Genomic DNA, 17,616 nt, shown 5'->3' on the forward strand with positions numbered 1-17,616 from the left:
CCTTTCCTCTACAGTACAAAGCTGTCCAACAACTTTAGAAAACAAATCACTGCCTGTGTGAGGACAGGACATTTAGCTAGCAAGGTTTTAGATATTTTACTTACACAACATGAACTTTGCAGGAAGACAGGCAAGGTTAAAAAGCATAAATATAAACTAATTTAATTAAATATAATCATGTTCCAGCACGTTCGCCTCACACCTCCAGGGTCCGGGGTTCGATTCCCGCCGTGGCCCTGTGTGTGCGCGGAGTTTGCATGTTCTCCCCGTGCTGCGGGGGTTTCCTCCGGGTACTCCGGTTTCCTCCCCCAGTCCAAAGACATGCATGGTAGGCTGATTGGCATGTCCAAAGTGTCCGTAGTGTGTGAGTGTGTATGTGATTGTGCCCTGCGATGGATTGGCACCCTGTCCAGGGTGTACCCCGCCTCGTGCCCGATGCTCCCTGGGATAGGCTCCAGGTTTCCCCGTGACCCTGAAAAGGATAAGTGGTATAGAAGATGGATGGATGGATGGATGGATAAGCATGTTCCTTAAAGGCCAATTTTATTTATTTATTTGTTTGTTTTTTTTGGGGGGGGGGCTGGCTAAAATTGAAGTACAGCAACATTCAATGATTTTTCCCAGACCACCACAGAAAGCAGGATTCATATGTCATGTTTGTCCCAAAGTTCAGGATTTCTATGCTTTGCATATGCATATATAGATTGCTGCATATTTACTGATTCCCAAGATGTACACATGCAGTGAGTGTTCTGTGAGTCTGTGCTGGTGTATTTATGTTCTTATTTAGTTTTTTTGTTTTTTCCCTTCCCACATTTCTGCAGATTATGGATCACAAGACTGTTATGATATACCCAGATCTTTCCCTTCAGACAGAAACTGCTCATTCGAGTTCAACGAACCCTTCAGCAACTATTTTGTAAGAATAAATACTATGTGACTTGTAATCAAAGGGTATTTATGCGAAGAATAGTCTTTGTGCAAATGATACTACAAATAATGGTAGAATTTCTGATTGATTTTTAATATTGTTCCTGGAGAAAAGGAAAGTGTCACTTTTTGACCTTTTTCCTCCTACAGAAAAATAAAGGCATGCTGCCTGTAGGGAACACTTCGACCGAGGAGCTGGATGAAAACTACGTGCCTATGAGCGCAAATTCCCCGTCACATCAGCGCTCGGGTAGCCTCTCCGAGCTTATCCAGGAGCCCAACTATGTGCCCATGACCCCGGGCACAGTGGAGTTTCCTTCCCTGGGGAAGCAGGTGCCTCCTCCGGCCCACATGGGTTTCCGATCAAGTCCCAAAACACCTCCACGAAGACCAATGCTCATCACTGACTGCCAACCGCCACCTGTCGACCGAAACCTCAAACCTGACCGCAAAGGTAAGCTGTGAGGTGTGTGTGTGTTAGGGGGGCTGGCTGTAGATGTGTGTGTGTGTGTGTGTGTGTGGCTATGCTGTGAAATTGGCTGCTTAGTTTAAATGTAGTTAAATGTCTTGCATCTTCACCACTCTTATAACTCTCATGCTCGTTGTTTTTCCTACTAACATGTGCTGGCTCATGTTTATAAACCTCTCAGTAGTATATCCGTAATTATGTACTAATGCTACTTCCATCGAGTGTTCAGTCCCTAACGTTAGCACTAGCTCACATCTTCAGTGCATCTCCGCAGTTTAACCCAGGACACCTGCACTAGAGAAAGAAACCTTTCAGCCTGTGCTGCGTTCCCATCCTGCTCGTGTTGCAGTGCCTCTTGCCTTTGTTAGCTCTCAGCATCTGACCTGACTAATGAAAGAGGGTTATTGTGCTGTGTCTCAGATCTCTGGGTATGTGGCAGCCTGACCGTGCTGTTAGCCTGGAGCGGTCACCTCTGTCCCCATTGTCTCTTTCTTTTTCAAAGGCTTCTTTGTTTGGTCAGGCCAGGAAGAGTCTGCTACCAATCAATAAGATGTGTTTTATTTAAAAAATAATAATAAATAAATAAATAAATAAAGCCCACCGTTTTATGCAGTCATATTTTGGTGTATACTCTGCAGAGATACTGACGACATGCCGTTTTTATTGGTGTAATCATGGGCCAGGCACAGTGACATTCTCATCACAAATCTCTTTCTCTTGCTTTGCCACATTGCTTGCTAATTCAGAGCAGATTATAGCCGATTCTTGGTGCATACGCAGCGTTAGTTAGCTTGTATGAGCTGTGCTGGGAGAGATGTGGCGTTTTCATTGGATAATCACAGGCTTCTCTTTCTCTGTCTGCCTCGTTGCCGTTTCTCTCTCTTCTTTTTTTCTTTGTTCTTTTTTTTTTTTAACTCCACTTTTCTTTTTGTTCATATCCGGGTTTTCGTTTACTTAAATCAGGCATACACTTGTTGATTTTAGAAATCTTGTTCTTTGGCACATCACATTGCACGTTTGAATCGCTCGTCATGTACCACAAATGCCTACGGTGTGTACACTCGCACTGTATGTGTATGTGTTCCTGTGCCGAAAAGATTCATCTCTTCCTTTTGATCACGATGGAATAAAAAAGTAAAAATACACAGCCAGATTGACCACATCACAGGCGAGGTCGAGGTGAAGAACACCATGGCTCAGAATAGTGTCCTTCATGTTGTTGTTTTTTTTGTGTGTGTTATAAGGTTAGTTCATGTCTACCATGCCCATTAACTAGCCCTCCAAAAAAAAAAAAAAAAAAAAAGGCTAATTTTAGTTTCTCTCTGTGTCTGAGTGGGGTTCATCCACATTCCTCTTGTTTGTTCCTGTCTTCCAAAAGCATTATTTTTAGTTTATTTTAGTTAGCTAGCTTTCTAATAATCCCCTACCTCGACACGCTAAGGTTGCTATGATTCCCTCAACACACTGTATCCTATAGCGTATTCATTTCTGTGGAAATAAGTCACTGTTCAGTTGCAATATTGTTAATTGGTAATTAAAGGGTGTTATCATAAAAATCTGAAAGACATTGACCAGAAATAAATAAATAGGCAAAGTACTTGTGTTGATGACTATGGAAAGTTAAATGCAGTTTTTACATATTTTATTTATTTATTTATTTTTTGATTATTATTTTTAGGTTTGGTGATCTCCAAACAAAATCCTGCTCATTTATAATGAAAACATTAACTTTAGAGGTGTGCTGATGTACAGAGTTTGCCAGCCAATCAGAAACACAAACGTGTAATGCTTTTTGCAGCACAATCTTGGTGTTTTTTTTTTTTTTTTTCTTTTCTCTTTCTTTTTTTTTTTTTTTTTTTTAAACCAGGCACAATGCACAAATGGGGGAAAAAAATAAAATCACTTCAACTTCCTACAATCGTCTGACAGTTCAGTTGGAGATTAATTGGGCAGTTGATTGAGCAGTACCCTTAATATTGCATTTTAGATTAAATTGTATTTTTTAGGGAAAGAAAAGGGCTGTAAACTGCCCAGCAAATTGGAACATCTTTTAGCACTTTTGTTTTTTCATCGAACTTTTTAGGGGGCTTTCACACTGGCAGTTTATTCCGAAACAGCGCGGTTTGCATGAAAAATCGGTAACGTGAAAGCCGTCATGCAGACCGGGAAGCGCACTGTGGTACCGAACGCGAGGCTACACGTCGGAGGTGGTCTGTGTTCGGTTGCACGAATGGAGCCGCGGTTCCCGTGACCGTGAACGCAACCGGTACTCGGGTCCGCACTTGTTCAGGAAGTAATGTACCTGCGCATGGGTTTTAGCCGATGACGATGTCGTTAGTTTTCCCGACACACGTGCACCATGGCAGGGGAATGTTGTGGAACACAGATGCAGTACACCGCTGCGCATAATATCTGCTGCGCAGAATAGCACCAATATAGTTAAAAAAATGTATGGCGAGTTGCATTGTGTTCTCCATGATGAAGTGATGAGGTGAGATATACGCGAATGCACCGGGGTTCGATAGAATCAGCGTCTGAAACAAGACCAACGCTACGGGGGGGCACTGGCAAAACTTGCCCAGTGTGAAAATCACCTTAGTCTTCCGTCTAATGTCTGTCTCTGACATGTCTTTCTTACTGTCTTGTATCAGATGTCCAGTTTGTAGCTGAAGTGCTGTCTTCTTTTGGGTCTGTGTGTAGTTCCTCACAGATTGTGGTGGATTTGTGTCTCTTTTCCTCTTGCTCTTGCTGTGTTGATTGCTGTAGCTTTTCACTGTTGCTGTTCTGTACTGGGTATCGGGGCATGACCACAAGTGAGCGCTGAACATCCTTAAACGCCGCCGTGCGTCCGAGCCCATGTCGCTGCGCCGTCGTCATGCGTTCTTTACTTCCAAAATCGTGTGTAACTTTGTGCATGCTGTGTTATATCCCGAGCTTCAGGGGAAGCCCTGCCTGTTGCATGACTTGAGTGCATGATGAGTTGTTGCCATGGCAGCAGTGTGATACATATCTGTGCAGTAAACGTGTAAGAAAGTGTATAGGAGCGGAGGAGGAGGTGGCCACGCTTTTGCTACACTGCATGGGGGCGAGATTTAAAAAAAAAAAAAAAAAAAAAGCACAGAAATAAAATAAAAAAGTTCATTTTTGCAAGAGAGGCATGTAACAAAAACAAGTTTTCTTTCATCAATCAGGTCAGAGTCCTAAAATAATCAGAGCTAATCGGCCTGTCGGTCTTGAGCGAACCGACTCTCAAACCATAGGTGATTTCTCAAGACGTCGTAAGGGTAGGTACCTGCACAGACCGCCAATGTGTTTACACTCTCTTGTCTGTCTGTCATCTGAACTTTTCTCAACACTCCACCTAGCCGAGGGTTTCGGCTTAACCAGCATCAGAAGAGGGAATGTTACACTTCTATATAATAAATGGTTAATAGATGTTTTCTTGGATTTTTTTATTTATTTATTTATTTTGGGGGGGGGGTTGGGGGACAAGTGCCTATATTAATGGATAAGCTAAAGAAGAAGTGGGATTTAAAGTTTGTTTGGGCTAAGTGAAGGATAAATACTAATAATTACAAAAAAAAACACTCACAAATACTAACACACCAACCATACCTGTACAGTGTCTTTCATAAATATTCTCAGCTTTTTCACATTTTATAGTGTTACAGTCTGGAACTGAAACGGCTTTATTCGGAGGTTATATATATAACATGAATCTACACCAAATAGCCCACCAATATTGACGTTTGGGGGACAAATCAATATGGTTTGTAAAACTATTTACAAATCAAAATAGTAGAAGTTGTGATTTGCACAAGTATTCACTCCCATTAGTATGAAAACAGCGCTGACATCAGAAGTCACATAATTAGTTGGAGTGTGTAAATGATGCCATGTGCTCTCGATTATAAATAGACCTGTTCCTGGAAGACTCCACAGCACGATAGAGAACTTACCTAAACATAACAGCACCATCAGAACATGGCCGGGAGAAAGTTCTGGAAAAGTATTCATCGGTTTGGTTACAAGAACCATCCCAAACTAGTAAATCCGGTATTAGGAATCGGAAATAATACGGCACAACCGTGACTCCGCGGAGAAGGTGTTTCAGAGAAGCCAGTCATTTGCATTCATTTCCAGAAGTACATGTGCAGGATCATTGTGTATTCACTGACAAATTACTACACAAACTCCCATATATCTTAACCCCAGGATCAGCCGCTCGGCCGTAACAGCAACGTCTGAGTGCATCTGTGAAGTTGTTGATGCTAGTGTTAAAAGTTAAAGTGTTAAGTTCCTAATGAGCTCAGCTAAGAGCTTTAAAATGCTGATAAGTAGTGTGTGCTATCTGTATCTTCGCATGTTGACACTGAATGGTGTAGCTTTCAGACGATGCTGTATAGCGATGGGAAAAGTGGCCTCCACCACGGTTGCCACGGAGCGAGAGTGAATACTGTGAAATTGATTGGGGATATATTGTTTCTTCTGCTGCCGAGTTGTTTTTTAAGAATATTTTTTAAAGAACTCAGATTTGGGAATTACACTTTTCAGTAGGATGACATTGCTGTACACTATATTTTTTAATGATTTGAACATGTGCTTTTCCAGTTAAGAATTTGTGCTGGTTTCACTGGTCATGACTGTAGGTTTTTAAAAAATTATGTTGTTTTTTTTTTCTATTAAAAAGACAGATCAGATGAATATGGGTAATTAATTTGCGAATTGCTACATTTTATTGTACTAAGTCAACCTGATTCAAACTTCAAACTTGTTCTTCATACAACAGCTCCCTCTACAGGCAAAAACAAGTCGCATCACACTATTCAGTAGTGCTTCTCACATGACAGGTTTCTCCCCTTTCCTACCACACTTAATTCACTTTTGAATAGAGTTGAATCCGTTTAGATTGGATACCACTTCAACATGGAGTCTCATAAAACTTAGAAAACTTATATACAGGACATATTCTCTGGGTCTATCATGTATTCTATTAAACAAGCTCCACTGACAAAAAATTAGTCACATTCAGCAATAGCAGTGCCGTCTTTCACAATAGTAAAAAAAATTCGCCATGAGTGTAATTAATCATAAAAGCATATACTCAGTTTGTCTCATATACTCATGACTAATCGGAGCACAACACGGACACACTGATGTTACAGCATGACGACTGTGGAGTTTGACTGGCCTGCAAAATCAACAAACCGCAATCCCTTAGAAAACCTGTGGGGTTATTTGGAACAGCGAATTCAAGCTTAATTGAATCCAGTAGGGCTGGGCGATATGATGATATAATATCGATATTATGATAAAATATGACACAATATGCAATTTGTAAAATCTTTTTGTTCATTTTTTTAAAAAAATCATTACAACCTGGAGGCAGGTAAAGTCATGTTGATAGTGTCTTGAGTATGGTAACAAGAAAGTGCAGAACACGTATTTCCATTGTGGTGCAGTGCTGTTAAAATTGTGTTCGTGATCTTTAAAATGGTAAATGTCAAGAAACAAAAAAGAAAAATTACAGATTTTTTTTTAAAAAACAAATTTGTTTTTTTTAGTGTTAAATATTTCGAATATAATATAAAGAATTATAATATTAAGAATGTAAATAACATGAATTCAAATAGAAGCATATTTAAAAAATAATCATAAAATAATAAATCACGTAAATAATAACTTTACATGTGCTTTAATAATAAATATTATTTATAACAGCTTTCTGAAAATGCAGAACTGCTGTATTTGCTGGCAGTTTGAGAGCAGCTCATGATGCATATCGTGTATCGTAGAAATTTCCTCTCCGAATTGTGACGTGATGATTTTCGTCATATCGCCCACCTCAAGCATCCAGTCAGTGGAAGAGTTAACTCTGTCTTTGAGTTCAAATTGACAGGAAGTACCTCGGGACACTGGTGGACAGGATCGGCGCAGTAATTACGGCGAGGGGAGACTTAATCAAGCGTTAGGAAATAAATGATGAATGCGACACATTTTTTGTCCAGAGAGCTTTTGTTAAGTTGATCGTAAAAATTATGAATCTCTGGGATAGCTGCTTCTTAACCTAATTAAAAAAAAGGTGAATAAAGAAATATTGTAACCCTTGTGTTATATTTGAATTGTTTGTGTTGTACAGTTTGTCGGTGTGTAACATGCTTTTGGTGCCTGTGTTCTAGCCAAGCCCGCCCCCTTGGACATCAAACCAGTCCCTGAGTGTGAGGAGTTTATTACACCAGTGCGCTCACCCATCACCAAGTCCTTCACCCGGGAGTAAGTGACATTCATGCCGCTCTGGTTAGAAAGTCCGCCGTCAGTCCAGTCTCAGCATCTGCTGCTGAACTGGATGGCGCACAGCAGGGTTCTGCATGGCACAATAACTAACTACTCATCCAGTATGGTAGTGTTGTCCTAACTCATGATAGAGCCTGATCTTTTTGTTTGGTTGTTTCACATTCATTTCATACTTTAGTGCTCACAAATGAGGGTGTGATTGTGGTAAATTGTGCTTCTCTTTCTTTTTCTCTGCCTGCTTTTATTTTAAACTGCTGAGGTTTAGTGGAACATGGTCACCCAAACAGATTAATGTATCCTGAACATTCTTTCTGTGGGAATGTGAATGGATTTTATGTGTGTGTCTGTGTGTGTCTGTGTGTGTCTGTGTGTGTCTCTGTGTGTGTGTGTGAGAGAAAGAGAGAGAGAAAGTGTGTTTGTGGTTACCCCTGTTTGTGTGTACCAAATGAAAGCAGCAGTGTAAAGGTTGTTGTGGTCCTCAGCCCATCCAGGTTCCCCAAGGTTCCCAGGCCACCTTCGGTGCATAGCACCGCCTCCAGCACCGACTCCGAGGAGGGGGATGAGAATTATGTCCCCATGCAGTATCCTAATATGCCTGCAGATGAACCAGTATGTAACCACAGCGCTTCTCCATCCTTCTTTAAAAAGAATAAATAAATAAAATAAAAAATCTATATATTTTCATCTCAAAATATTTATTAATATTTTACATGCAATACTAAATCATTTTAAAGATTTAGTAATTTTAAAAAATGCAAAAATTATTCACCGGTGCTGGATGACACTCTAAGGTGAGATTTTTTTAGAAACTGTAAAATGTTTCCTTGGTTCTCCCAAACCTCCTTGATGATTAAGATAATATAATATTTAAATGATGGAAAAGATTATACAGGTGTTTATAATGAATGCACAAGAATCACTTTCTACTGCATCGTCCTCAGATTGATCAGGCATTCTGTACTCAGGTAGTCAGTGTCCACGGCAGAAGGACTCCTCTTATCTTTCATCTTCTTTTCATTCCTTCAGTTCTTCTTGTACTGAACAGTTCAGTTCCCATCTTCACACTCCTGCTCCACCAGAGGCTTTTGGGGTCTCATAACCTTTGCTGTTGCATGTTTTTGCTGAATCTAATTCCTTTGCTTGGACCTGTTTTTTTTGGGTTTTTTGTTTTTTTGGGTTTTTTTTTTTTTTTTTTTTTTGGCGGGGTGGGGGGAGGGGGGGGGGTATGAAGCCTAATAATACCCTTTCTAAAAAACATACACCTCATCAAAACATTTTAAAGATGTAAGGACTTGGTAGTGTAATTGTTGATTGGGATATCAGAACTACCTCAAAGTCTTCAAGTGACTTGGCAGGTTCAGGATGTTTTCTTTTTTTCCTCCATTCTCATAGCATATTTGATTCTTTGCTTGTCAACTTTGCTATCTTTTCTAATTTCTGTCCTGCATTACTGCTTGTCATCATGTTACCCTTTCTTCCAGACTCTCTCAACCTTTGTTTTTTTTTTTTTTTTCTCATTGTCTTTTTTTTTCTCCCCCCCCATCCTTACCATCCTTTCCTCCACTCTGTAGAGAGGAGTCCTTCTACTGCACAGTGCCCATCACCCCGGTTAAGAGGGAGGTGGTGGTGGGTCTAGAGCACGTTGAGGAGGTGAGCAGGGTGGCTAGCGCTTATCTGTAACAAGTATGGACTTGGACCGATTTGGTTTGATAAAAGTCAAGTCAAGGACTCGTGAATGTCAGCGAGCAACCTTTAATGAAGATATCATTTGATGTTTTATTAGGTTTGTTTGTTAGATGAATCCTCACCTAGATGTTCACTGTCTTCTAGTGCTTAGTCCATGTTCATCATAGCTGTATATCATTCTAATGTCAATTGTAAAGGAATTCTCGAGTTTTTTTGTTTGTTTGTTTGTTTTTTCTTCACAAACCTAATTTTATCTGTAGCATATGCAATACATGTGATTACCACAAACAAGCATGTTGATTTATTTATTTATTTTTTTTCACTGGACTGAGAAAAGAACTGAAAGCCTATTGATTCAAAACTACCTTAGAAGGCTAAGGGAAGCTGTTGAATTCTGTGTGTAAAAATTAATAATACACAAATATACCACCTCATCGCAGCGCTGAAGATAGTACCAGGTGTAACTGAATTCGCAGGTTTTTCTGGAATGTTCTCGTTTCTCTAGTAATAGCTCTTTCATAGGGACTCCTGGGGCATTAGGACCCACACAGACCACAGGGTGAGTACCCCTCAGCTGGCCTCCCTAATATCACTTCCAGCAGCAACCTTAGTTTTCCCCATGAGGTCTCCCATCCAGGTACTGGCCATTCTCCACCCTGCTTAGCTTCAGTTGGAAACCATGCGAGAACTGCTGGGTGATACGGCTCTGTTACTGTTTTGAGCTTGCGTCCCATCCAGGGTGTATTCCTGCCTCGCACCTAGTGTTCCCGGGATAGGCCCCAGACCAACCTAACTCTGAAAATGATAAGTTATTGAAGGTGAATGAATGAAAAACGGGTTACTTAACAAACATCTCATCGCTGATTTGGTGAAGGGTTCTGCAATCAGATGTTTATTTATAGACGGAGTCTCCACTGTCAACACTTTGACACTGTCGAAGCACATCATACCACCTCGTCTTAGATTATTTTCTTGTAACCCCCATGTAACCTTCAAGTGTTTTATTGGTATTAAATTGGTAAATTTATTATTAAAATTACAAAATTAAATTGGTATTTATTTATACTAACAGTTGCCCTCAGGCATCCATTGTAATTGAGTTTTAAATAAAAAAATCTTTCTTTCTTTCATTCCTCAGTACAAGGAAAAAAAAAAAAAACATGTTGAAATTGTTTGTGATAATTGCACATACATTCAAACTGGAGTATTCTTTAAAGCTCCGCTTTGAAAATGCTGCAACTTGCAGCCACTCGAATTAAATCCTGCTTCTTTAGTTGCGCTTTCTGATTGGAGCTGAAGTTCCACTGACTACATTAAGTGGCTATCAGCTGTTGAGTGTTCACTTACTGACGTCTTTTGGGACATTTCAGAAATTAGGACCACCCATGAATGCCAAAGTTGAGTATCTGGACTTGGACCTGGACCCTGGCAAATCCACTCGAAAGGTGCGAGAATAAATTCAGTTCAGTTCAATTCAATGTTATTTGTGTAGCACTTTTAACAAGTGGATACAAAGCAGCTTTACAGAAATCGATCAATTCTGGATATAAATTAAAAAATGTATAAACCTGTCAATGATGAAGTAAACATTCAAGTTTGTGCCCACTTTAATAATAATAATAATAATAAAAATGCCACAGATTTATGTGTGGCATCATTGCTGTAGCTGCTAGATCTGTTTAGATTGTAGTAGGATTATAGGCATTAGGGGTAATTCCTTACATCACTTATGATTATGAATTTCCATTCAATTGTGGATTCATGTGTCCTCCTTCTTGCTGTGCAGAGCAACGGGGCAGGCATGGGAGTGTCAGATGAGCGGGTAGATTACGTGGTGGTGGACCAGGAGCGCACTCAGGCCCTAAAAAGCACCAGAGAGGCGTGGAGCGATGGCCGGCAGTCCACTGAGAACGACACCCCCTCCAAAGGGCCCAAGTGAACCCTTGGCCCCTCCTCCTTCCCTCTGATCCGTCTGGTTTCTGGGCTGGAGATGGGGTGCGGTGCAGGAGTAGAAGACATGCCTCGATCTGCCCCTACTATTCATCTAGATTATACTGTGAGAGAGAAGCCGGTTCAGTTCCCACATCAGCTGGTTTACACTGCCACCTGGCTGAGGGAAAGGCAACTGTGTGGAGGAGAGCTGGGCTTCCAGAGTGCCGTCTATAAGCTGAGAGACAATTTCTACTCTACTGTGTGTTGGGAGCTGAAGGAACTGCTAAACATCACTGATTTAGAGCCCTATGAATACTTTTGCTAACAGAACAGCAATATACTTTCATTTGTATCAAGTGGACACTTGCTGCTTCACTTAGGGTTTTTTTTTTTTTTTGGGGGGGGGTATAGCCTGGGTTTTAATTCCACCTGTGTTCATTCACATTCATGGAGTGAAATGTTATCTTTTAGTTTGATTAGCATTTCTGAGTTTACCACCAAACAACTATCTGCTTTTCCTGTTCACACAACTGCCATAGTCAGGTTACAGGAAATAGATTTATTTTTTTTCTTCAGGAAGCATTCACTTTTTCCAGTTCCTTGATAATCTGAAGCTTTGGTACCTCTTGGTTTCTTTCATTTTATTTTATTTTTTAAAGGGGGGGGGGGTGTTCAGTGTTACCCACTAGAGCATTTGCAAGGTATTGAATGCCATGGAGAAAGAAAGAAAAAAAGCCACAAGAAAGAAGAGCAGCATCACAGTGGCAAATAGGACTGCTAAACTGACTGTATAAAGTGTTATGTATATTAAATAAAGTGTCCTTTGTATTGAATGTGTGAGCTGTAAAGGCTTTGGTGTGGCCTCTGCCGGATAGAAGTCTGCACTCTCGGAAAGCAGGAGCTGTGACCGCTGTTTTTATTTCAGTGCAAGGTAACAAAACTAAAGAGCAGAAGTCAGGTACTCACCAAAAGGATTAACACAGCAGTTCCTTCCTAAATTATTTTTATTTCTGTTGTTTTTTTCTTTCTTTCTTTACTTACACATGATGAGATTGATGTTGCAGTTCACTCATTATTGTACTGCCATTTCAGCAGCCTGTGATAAATGTTCTGATCAGCTTCTTTTTTATTCTTTTTTTTTTTTTTTTTTTTTAATCTGCTGTATATGATGCCTTCTTTGGGAAAAGAGAATCCAGTCAGGATGTTTCAGAAGTTGTATATTGATCCCGCATTCCTTTTGTGACTGGTCCTTTGATATATTTTATTGCCACTTTGATAATTTATTTCAGATGGATTTCCACAGTTTCCGGAGACTAATTGCCTTATTACAAACTTTACTGTGTGAATGTTGTACATACGACCGGATGTGTAATTTCAGCATCAAAGTTAGAGAGACTATGTAAACTTTTATCATGTGTGTAACAAATACTTTTACTAACTATCAATTTCTTAGGCCAAGGAGACATGGACATGGACACCGTCAGTGGCTTTTGCTGTATATACATGCACAAACTTCCTTTTTAAATTCAGATCTCCATCTTTACTGCCTGCTTTTTGTTCAGCCTTGTTTTTAAGGTGCATTATGTGGCCAGATAAACCTCAGATTTTCTTCATGCTTTATATCTTTTTTTTTCTTTTTTTAATGAATCAAAAAGAAATGTGCATTTTAAAATAAACTCCATTTAAAAAAAAAAAAAAAAAAAAAAAAAAAAAAAACGGCATTCATTATAACATAACTGACTCCAAGTTTAGTCGCAAGTTTTATTATGGTGGTGTCATTTCTATCATCTAAATTAAACATGGATAAAACTAAGATAAGATATTGCTGACCTAACATGTTCAATTTTACACTTTAAATCTACAACTTCATACATTTTACATTCTGATGAAATACACATTTTGAGTGACCAATGAGTTTTATTTTTAAAATCGCAGGTTTACAGATCTAAGTTGATGTTTGATTGATTTTATCTTTCTGCGACAAAAAGGTGCACTCACACACCTGGTTACGCTCTATAGTGCTATTATGGCACCTAGTGTAGTGCACACAGTGTGTCTGTGACTTGTAGAAACACTTATTTTGTAAGATATACTGCATAGATTGGGATTATGGGGGATTATGGACAGCATAATGTTTGTACATTAGAAATGCATGTGCACCACTGTGGCCTTGTTTCCTGCTCAAAAGGATGAGGAAAAATGTGTCTCCCTTTTCCAGTGCTGAATGTTTTGGGTAGCCGTGCAGTGAACTGGTGTCACATCCAGGGAGTGTTCCCGGAATGAGCTTTGGAATAATCGTGACCCTGAATGGGATGAACGGTTGCATGAGATGAATGAATGAAAAGAATTTTCTACTGTATATCGGTGCACAGCATTTACCACCTCTAGATAAGTGACCACCCCAGAACCAGGACCACTTCAGATTAGATATTACATGGGTAGTACACTGGCTCTGAGGACTTGCATGCTATTTAATGTGTGTAACAGTGCTACAGGTGTATCAAGCATACCACCGTTTGAGGTTTACTTCCACAACTCTGAGTCAAAAACAGTTATAATTAAAGCTGCAAGCAGCGATGAACGGGCCCTCGAACCCAGGTGCACATTGGGACTGCTCTGCCAGGGGAATGCTATTCCACTTTTTTGGCACTTTTTGGCACTTGGAGCTGGGAGCATCGGGCACAAGGCGGGGTACACCCTGGACAGGGTGCCAATCCATCACAGGGCGGTCTTCAAGACAGGTTTTTTATAAAACGTGTGGTGTGGTGCAGATTAAGTGTTAGTGTAAAACATGTTACTTCCTGTTGCCAGCAGGTGGTGCTATGACTATAACTAAACATTGGATGTCCTCAGGCCAGGATTCATATCAAATGGGACGTTTGTAGCAGATTGAACATTGTATGCTTGAGTTTTATCAGCTTCCTGTTTAATAGCAGTAATAGCATGCTTCAGCACTTAGCTAAGTGTAGCTAGCATGTTTTAACATATTTCTAGCATGTTGCTACCATGTTTAGAATTTGCTAGCATATTTTTATATGTTGCTAGGAATATATTAGTGTAAAACATGTCACTTTCTGATGCCAGTAGTTGGCCCTATGGCGATAACTGAATATTGGGATGTAGATGTCTTCAGGGCAGAGTTTGTAACAAATATGCGAAGCTTGGTGCATATTGAACCTTGTATGTCTGAGTTAGTATAAAACATGACACTTCCTGTTGCCAGCAGGTGGCGTTATGACTATAATTGAATATTGGCATGTATTTAGCCTCAGGCCAGGTTCTGTACAAAACGTGAAGTTTGGTTCGGATTGAACATTATATGTTTGACTTATAGCAACTTCCTGTTTCAGGGTGAAACATTGAAATTTGTGAGACCACCACGCCGTGCAGCGAACATTCAACAGCTTCGCAACTTCGCATCATCCAGGCCTTTAGATTAGACTGACTGAATATGACGTCGATCTCTAGGAGGAGTTCATTAAAGTACAAGGCCTGGAAATGGCAATTCCAATTTCTTAATTCTTTAATCTTATCTGTGTCTTATCTACTATAGAAAGCTCTACTTCTCCTCATCACCACCTTCTTTATTTAAGCTATTCTTTTCTGCTCGACTAACACAGATCTGGCTCTGAATTAATCCAAGAACCACTCATGCATAGTGATTTGCTCAATGGTGGGCTGTTTTCTTAGGTTTTGCTGCAGGCATCACAGTGCCAGATGTTTGCAAGCTATGTGTGAAGTAACTTTTTAACCACCTGCAGCATGATGACTGGAGCCAGGGGTTCACACAGCAGGCAGTTCTGATGCGTGCACAACTTGTAGAAGTCCATACAGTTCCTGGGGCACTCAAAGACCAAAATGTAACAGTTGTAGCACCACTCAAAGAGCTCCAGAACATGCTCACAACAAGGTGGCTTACATGCCATTTGCATTAAAGCCACCTCTAGAAGGAGTGTGCTTGTTTCTCCAGGTGTAAGGGTTGGTGATCTTGGATGAGAATCAAAACCAGGTTGTGGTGGTAATGACCCAACAATGTCACCACTGCTCCACAGGCTAGGCTGGACACAATTGTAGAGATGGGATGAAACAGAAGGTTTTTACTTCAGTTCCAACAAAAGATAAGACAATAGAACCATAAAACAGATGAGACCTGCAGCAAGACTCGGTGGCAACAGGCACTGAGGATTCAGTGAGCACAGTAAGGCAGAAGGTACTAAGCACAGAAGGTTTCCATGCCAGAACTCCAAGGCGTACACCACTACTGACCCAAAAGCACAAGAAAAGTCAGCTCAGATTCATATGAATGAGCCGCAGAAGTTTTGGGATTCTGTTCTGTATAATGATGAAACAAAACTGGAAGATTTCGACACGATGGATCAGCGGTGTGTCTGGAGGAAGAAGAATGAAGAAAGAACACTCTGTCCACAGTCGAGCATGGTGGTGGCTCGGTGATACTCTGGGGCTGCTTTGCATCCTCTGGCACTGGAAACCTGCAGCGTGTGGAAGGCAAGATGGATTCATTGAAGTATCAGGAAATCCTAGGAGAAAACCTCATGCTGTCTGTGAGGAAGCTGAAAATTGGACGTCATTGGATCTTCAGGACAATAATCCCAAGCATACCACAAATTCCACCAAGGCTTGGTTGCAGAAGTCCTGGAAGATTCTACAGGGCCATCACAGTCACCTGACTTGAACCCCATAGAAAATCTCTGGTGGATTTTTAAGAAGGTGGTTGCAGCACGCAAACCCAAGAATATTACTGAACTGGAGGCAATTGCTCATGAGGAATGGGATAAGATTCCTCAGGAACGCAGCCAGAAGCCATGCATCTCGTCTGCAGCAGGTCATAACAGCAAAAGCGTGCTCTACTAAGTACTAAAGATGCTTGTCATGGAGGGGTTGAATAATTTTGAAACTGGAGAAATCTTTATAAGTTACATTTTCAGTTGAATTTGGGGAAACCACTTGAAGCAGTCGTTGTGTTGAACTATTTCAGTTGCTTTTGTTTGAATTGTTCATTGCAAACAGCTGAAAGTCTGCACATTTTGCTATGAATATTTCGATTACAACTGTAAATAAACTGATGACAATGAATCTGATAATTATGAAGCTGCCATTTATGAAGCTGCCATTTAAGAAGCTGCCGATAACCCAATGCTGATGATGCTGACAATGACACTCTTGACTGTATATCACTCACTGAACTGTAATTCATAGGTGACATTCATCTGCCTCCCATCTGCTCCATAGACAGAACCAAAACTTCCATGCTCCAGCAGCTTTCCAAAGTGTGTCAGGAAATAAGCTTGCTCTTTTTAAAAATTTTTATTTATTAATTTATTTATTTTTTATAGAACCATGAAGTGCTTGGCAATGAGCTAGATCAGGGGTGAGCAGTCTTCTCTGGAAAGGGCTGGTGTGGGTGCAGGGTTTCATTCCCACTTATATTGAGAATTATTGCCAAAATGTCATGCTCACCACTGCACACGCATTAAATAAACTATCAGAAAAAAGGGTACTAAGGGTACTGTATCATTTCTTGTCACTGGGGTGGTACCATTATGGTACATCCTTAATGTTTTTATAATTTATCTTATACCTAGAAATGTGCATGTAATGTACCAGGGGTGTCATTCATATATATATATATATATATATATATATATATATATATATATATATATATATATATATATATATATATATATATATATATATATATATATACTGTACAGCCCACCAAATAATTTTAGAATATTTGTTCTAAATGGTCTTTTGGACTGTAATGGGCTCATTGCAGAAACTTTTCCATGGTCTTAGTACTGCTCCGATATGTCTGGTTATTTCCATGTCAATGGTATTTTACATTTGGTCTCTGCAAGAGTAGTAAATAGTTTTCCAAAATAACTAAATTAGGGGTTTCACAGTAATGGGGTGAATAATTTAAAAATAGTTTTTTTTTAAATCGGAAATACTTTTGAAAATTATATTAGCCCCCATTCCAATCCTATTCTAGTAAAATAGCATACATTTGATCAACTTAGCTAATATTCTAGCTAACAAGATACGCAAATTTTATTGAAACTATTTTGAACGATACAGATAACTAATACTAGGTGCATAATGTAATTGTGCAATCAGTGAAGTAAATATGACACATTTTAACATTATATAGGCTAAAAAGTGATGTTTGAGGAGAACAGGGAATATGGAACGTGATAATGGCTGGGACGTCTTGAGCTTTTCACACACTAACCAACACCTTTTTACAAAGAGTTTGTTGCTGAGGTATAACCAAAATGACA

General features: G+C 39.9%; 1 protein-coding gene across 10 annotated transcripts in view; it reads left to right on the plus strand.

Moving 5' to 3' along the window:
- The window catches only part of gab1 (GRB2-associated binding protein 1), a 72,814-nt gene extending 59,890 nt beyond the window's left edge, over positions 1-12,924 (plus strand). For 6 of the 10 annotated variants that reach the window (XM_017464063.3, XM_017464060.2, XM_047153909.2 and 3 more), the window contains 7 exons: positions 825-919; positions 1,081-1,384; positions 4,591-4,683; positions 7,579-7,672; positions 8,176-8,302; positions 10,750-10,824; positions 11,166-12,924. In XM_017464063.3, coding sequence (XP_017319552.1) covers positions 825-919; positions 1,081-1,384; positions 4,591-4,683; positions 7,579-7,672; positions 8,176-8,302; positions 10,750-10,824; positions 11,166-11,318 — 941 coding nt within the window. In that variant the 3' untranslated portion in view covers positions 11,319-12,924. Of the gene's footprint in view, positions 1-824; positions 920-1,080; positions 1,385-4,590; positions 4,684-7,578; positions 7,673-8,175; positions 8,303-9,264; positions 9,344-10,749; positions 10,825-11,165 lie in introns of all 10 variants that reach the window. The other 4 variants (XM_047153899.2, XM_017464062.2, XM_047153897.2 and 1 more) reach the window with 3 other exon arrangements.
- The last annotated feature ends 4,692 nt before the right edge of the window (positions 12,925-17,616 follow it).

Source organism: Ictalurus punctatus, chromosome 3, assembly GCF_001660625.3.
Source record: "Ictalurus punctatus breed USDA103 chromosome 3, Coco_2.0, whole genome shotgun sequence".
NCBI classification, from domain to species: domain Eukaryota; kingdom Metazoa; phylum Chordata; class Actinopteri; order Siluriformes; family Ictaluridae; genus Ictalurus; species Ictalurus punctatus.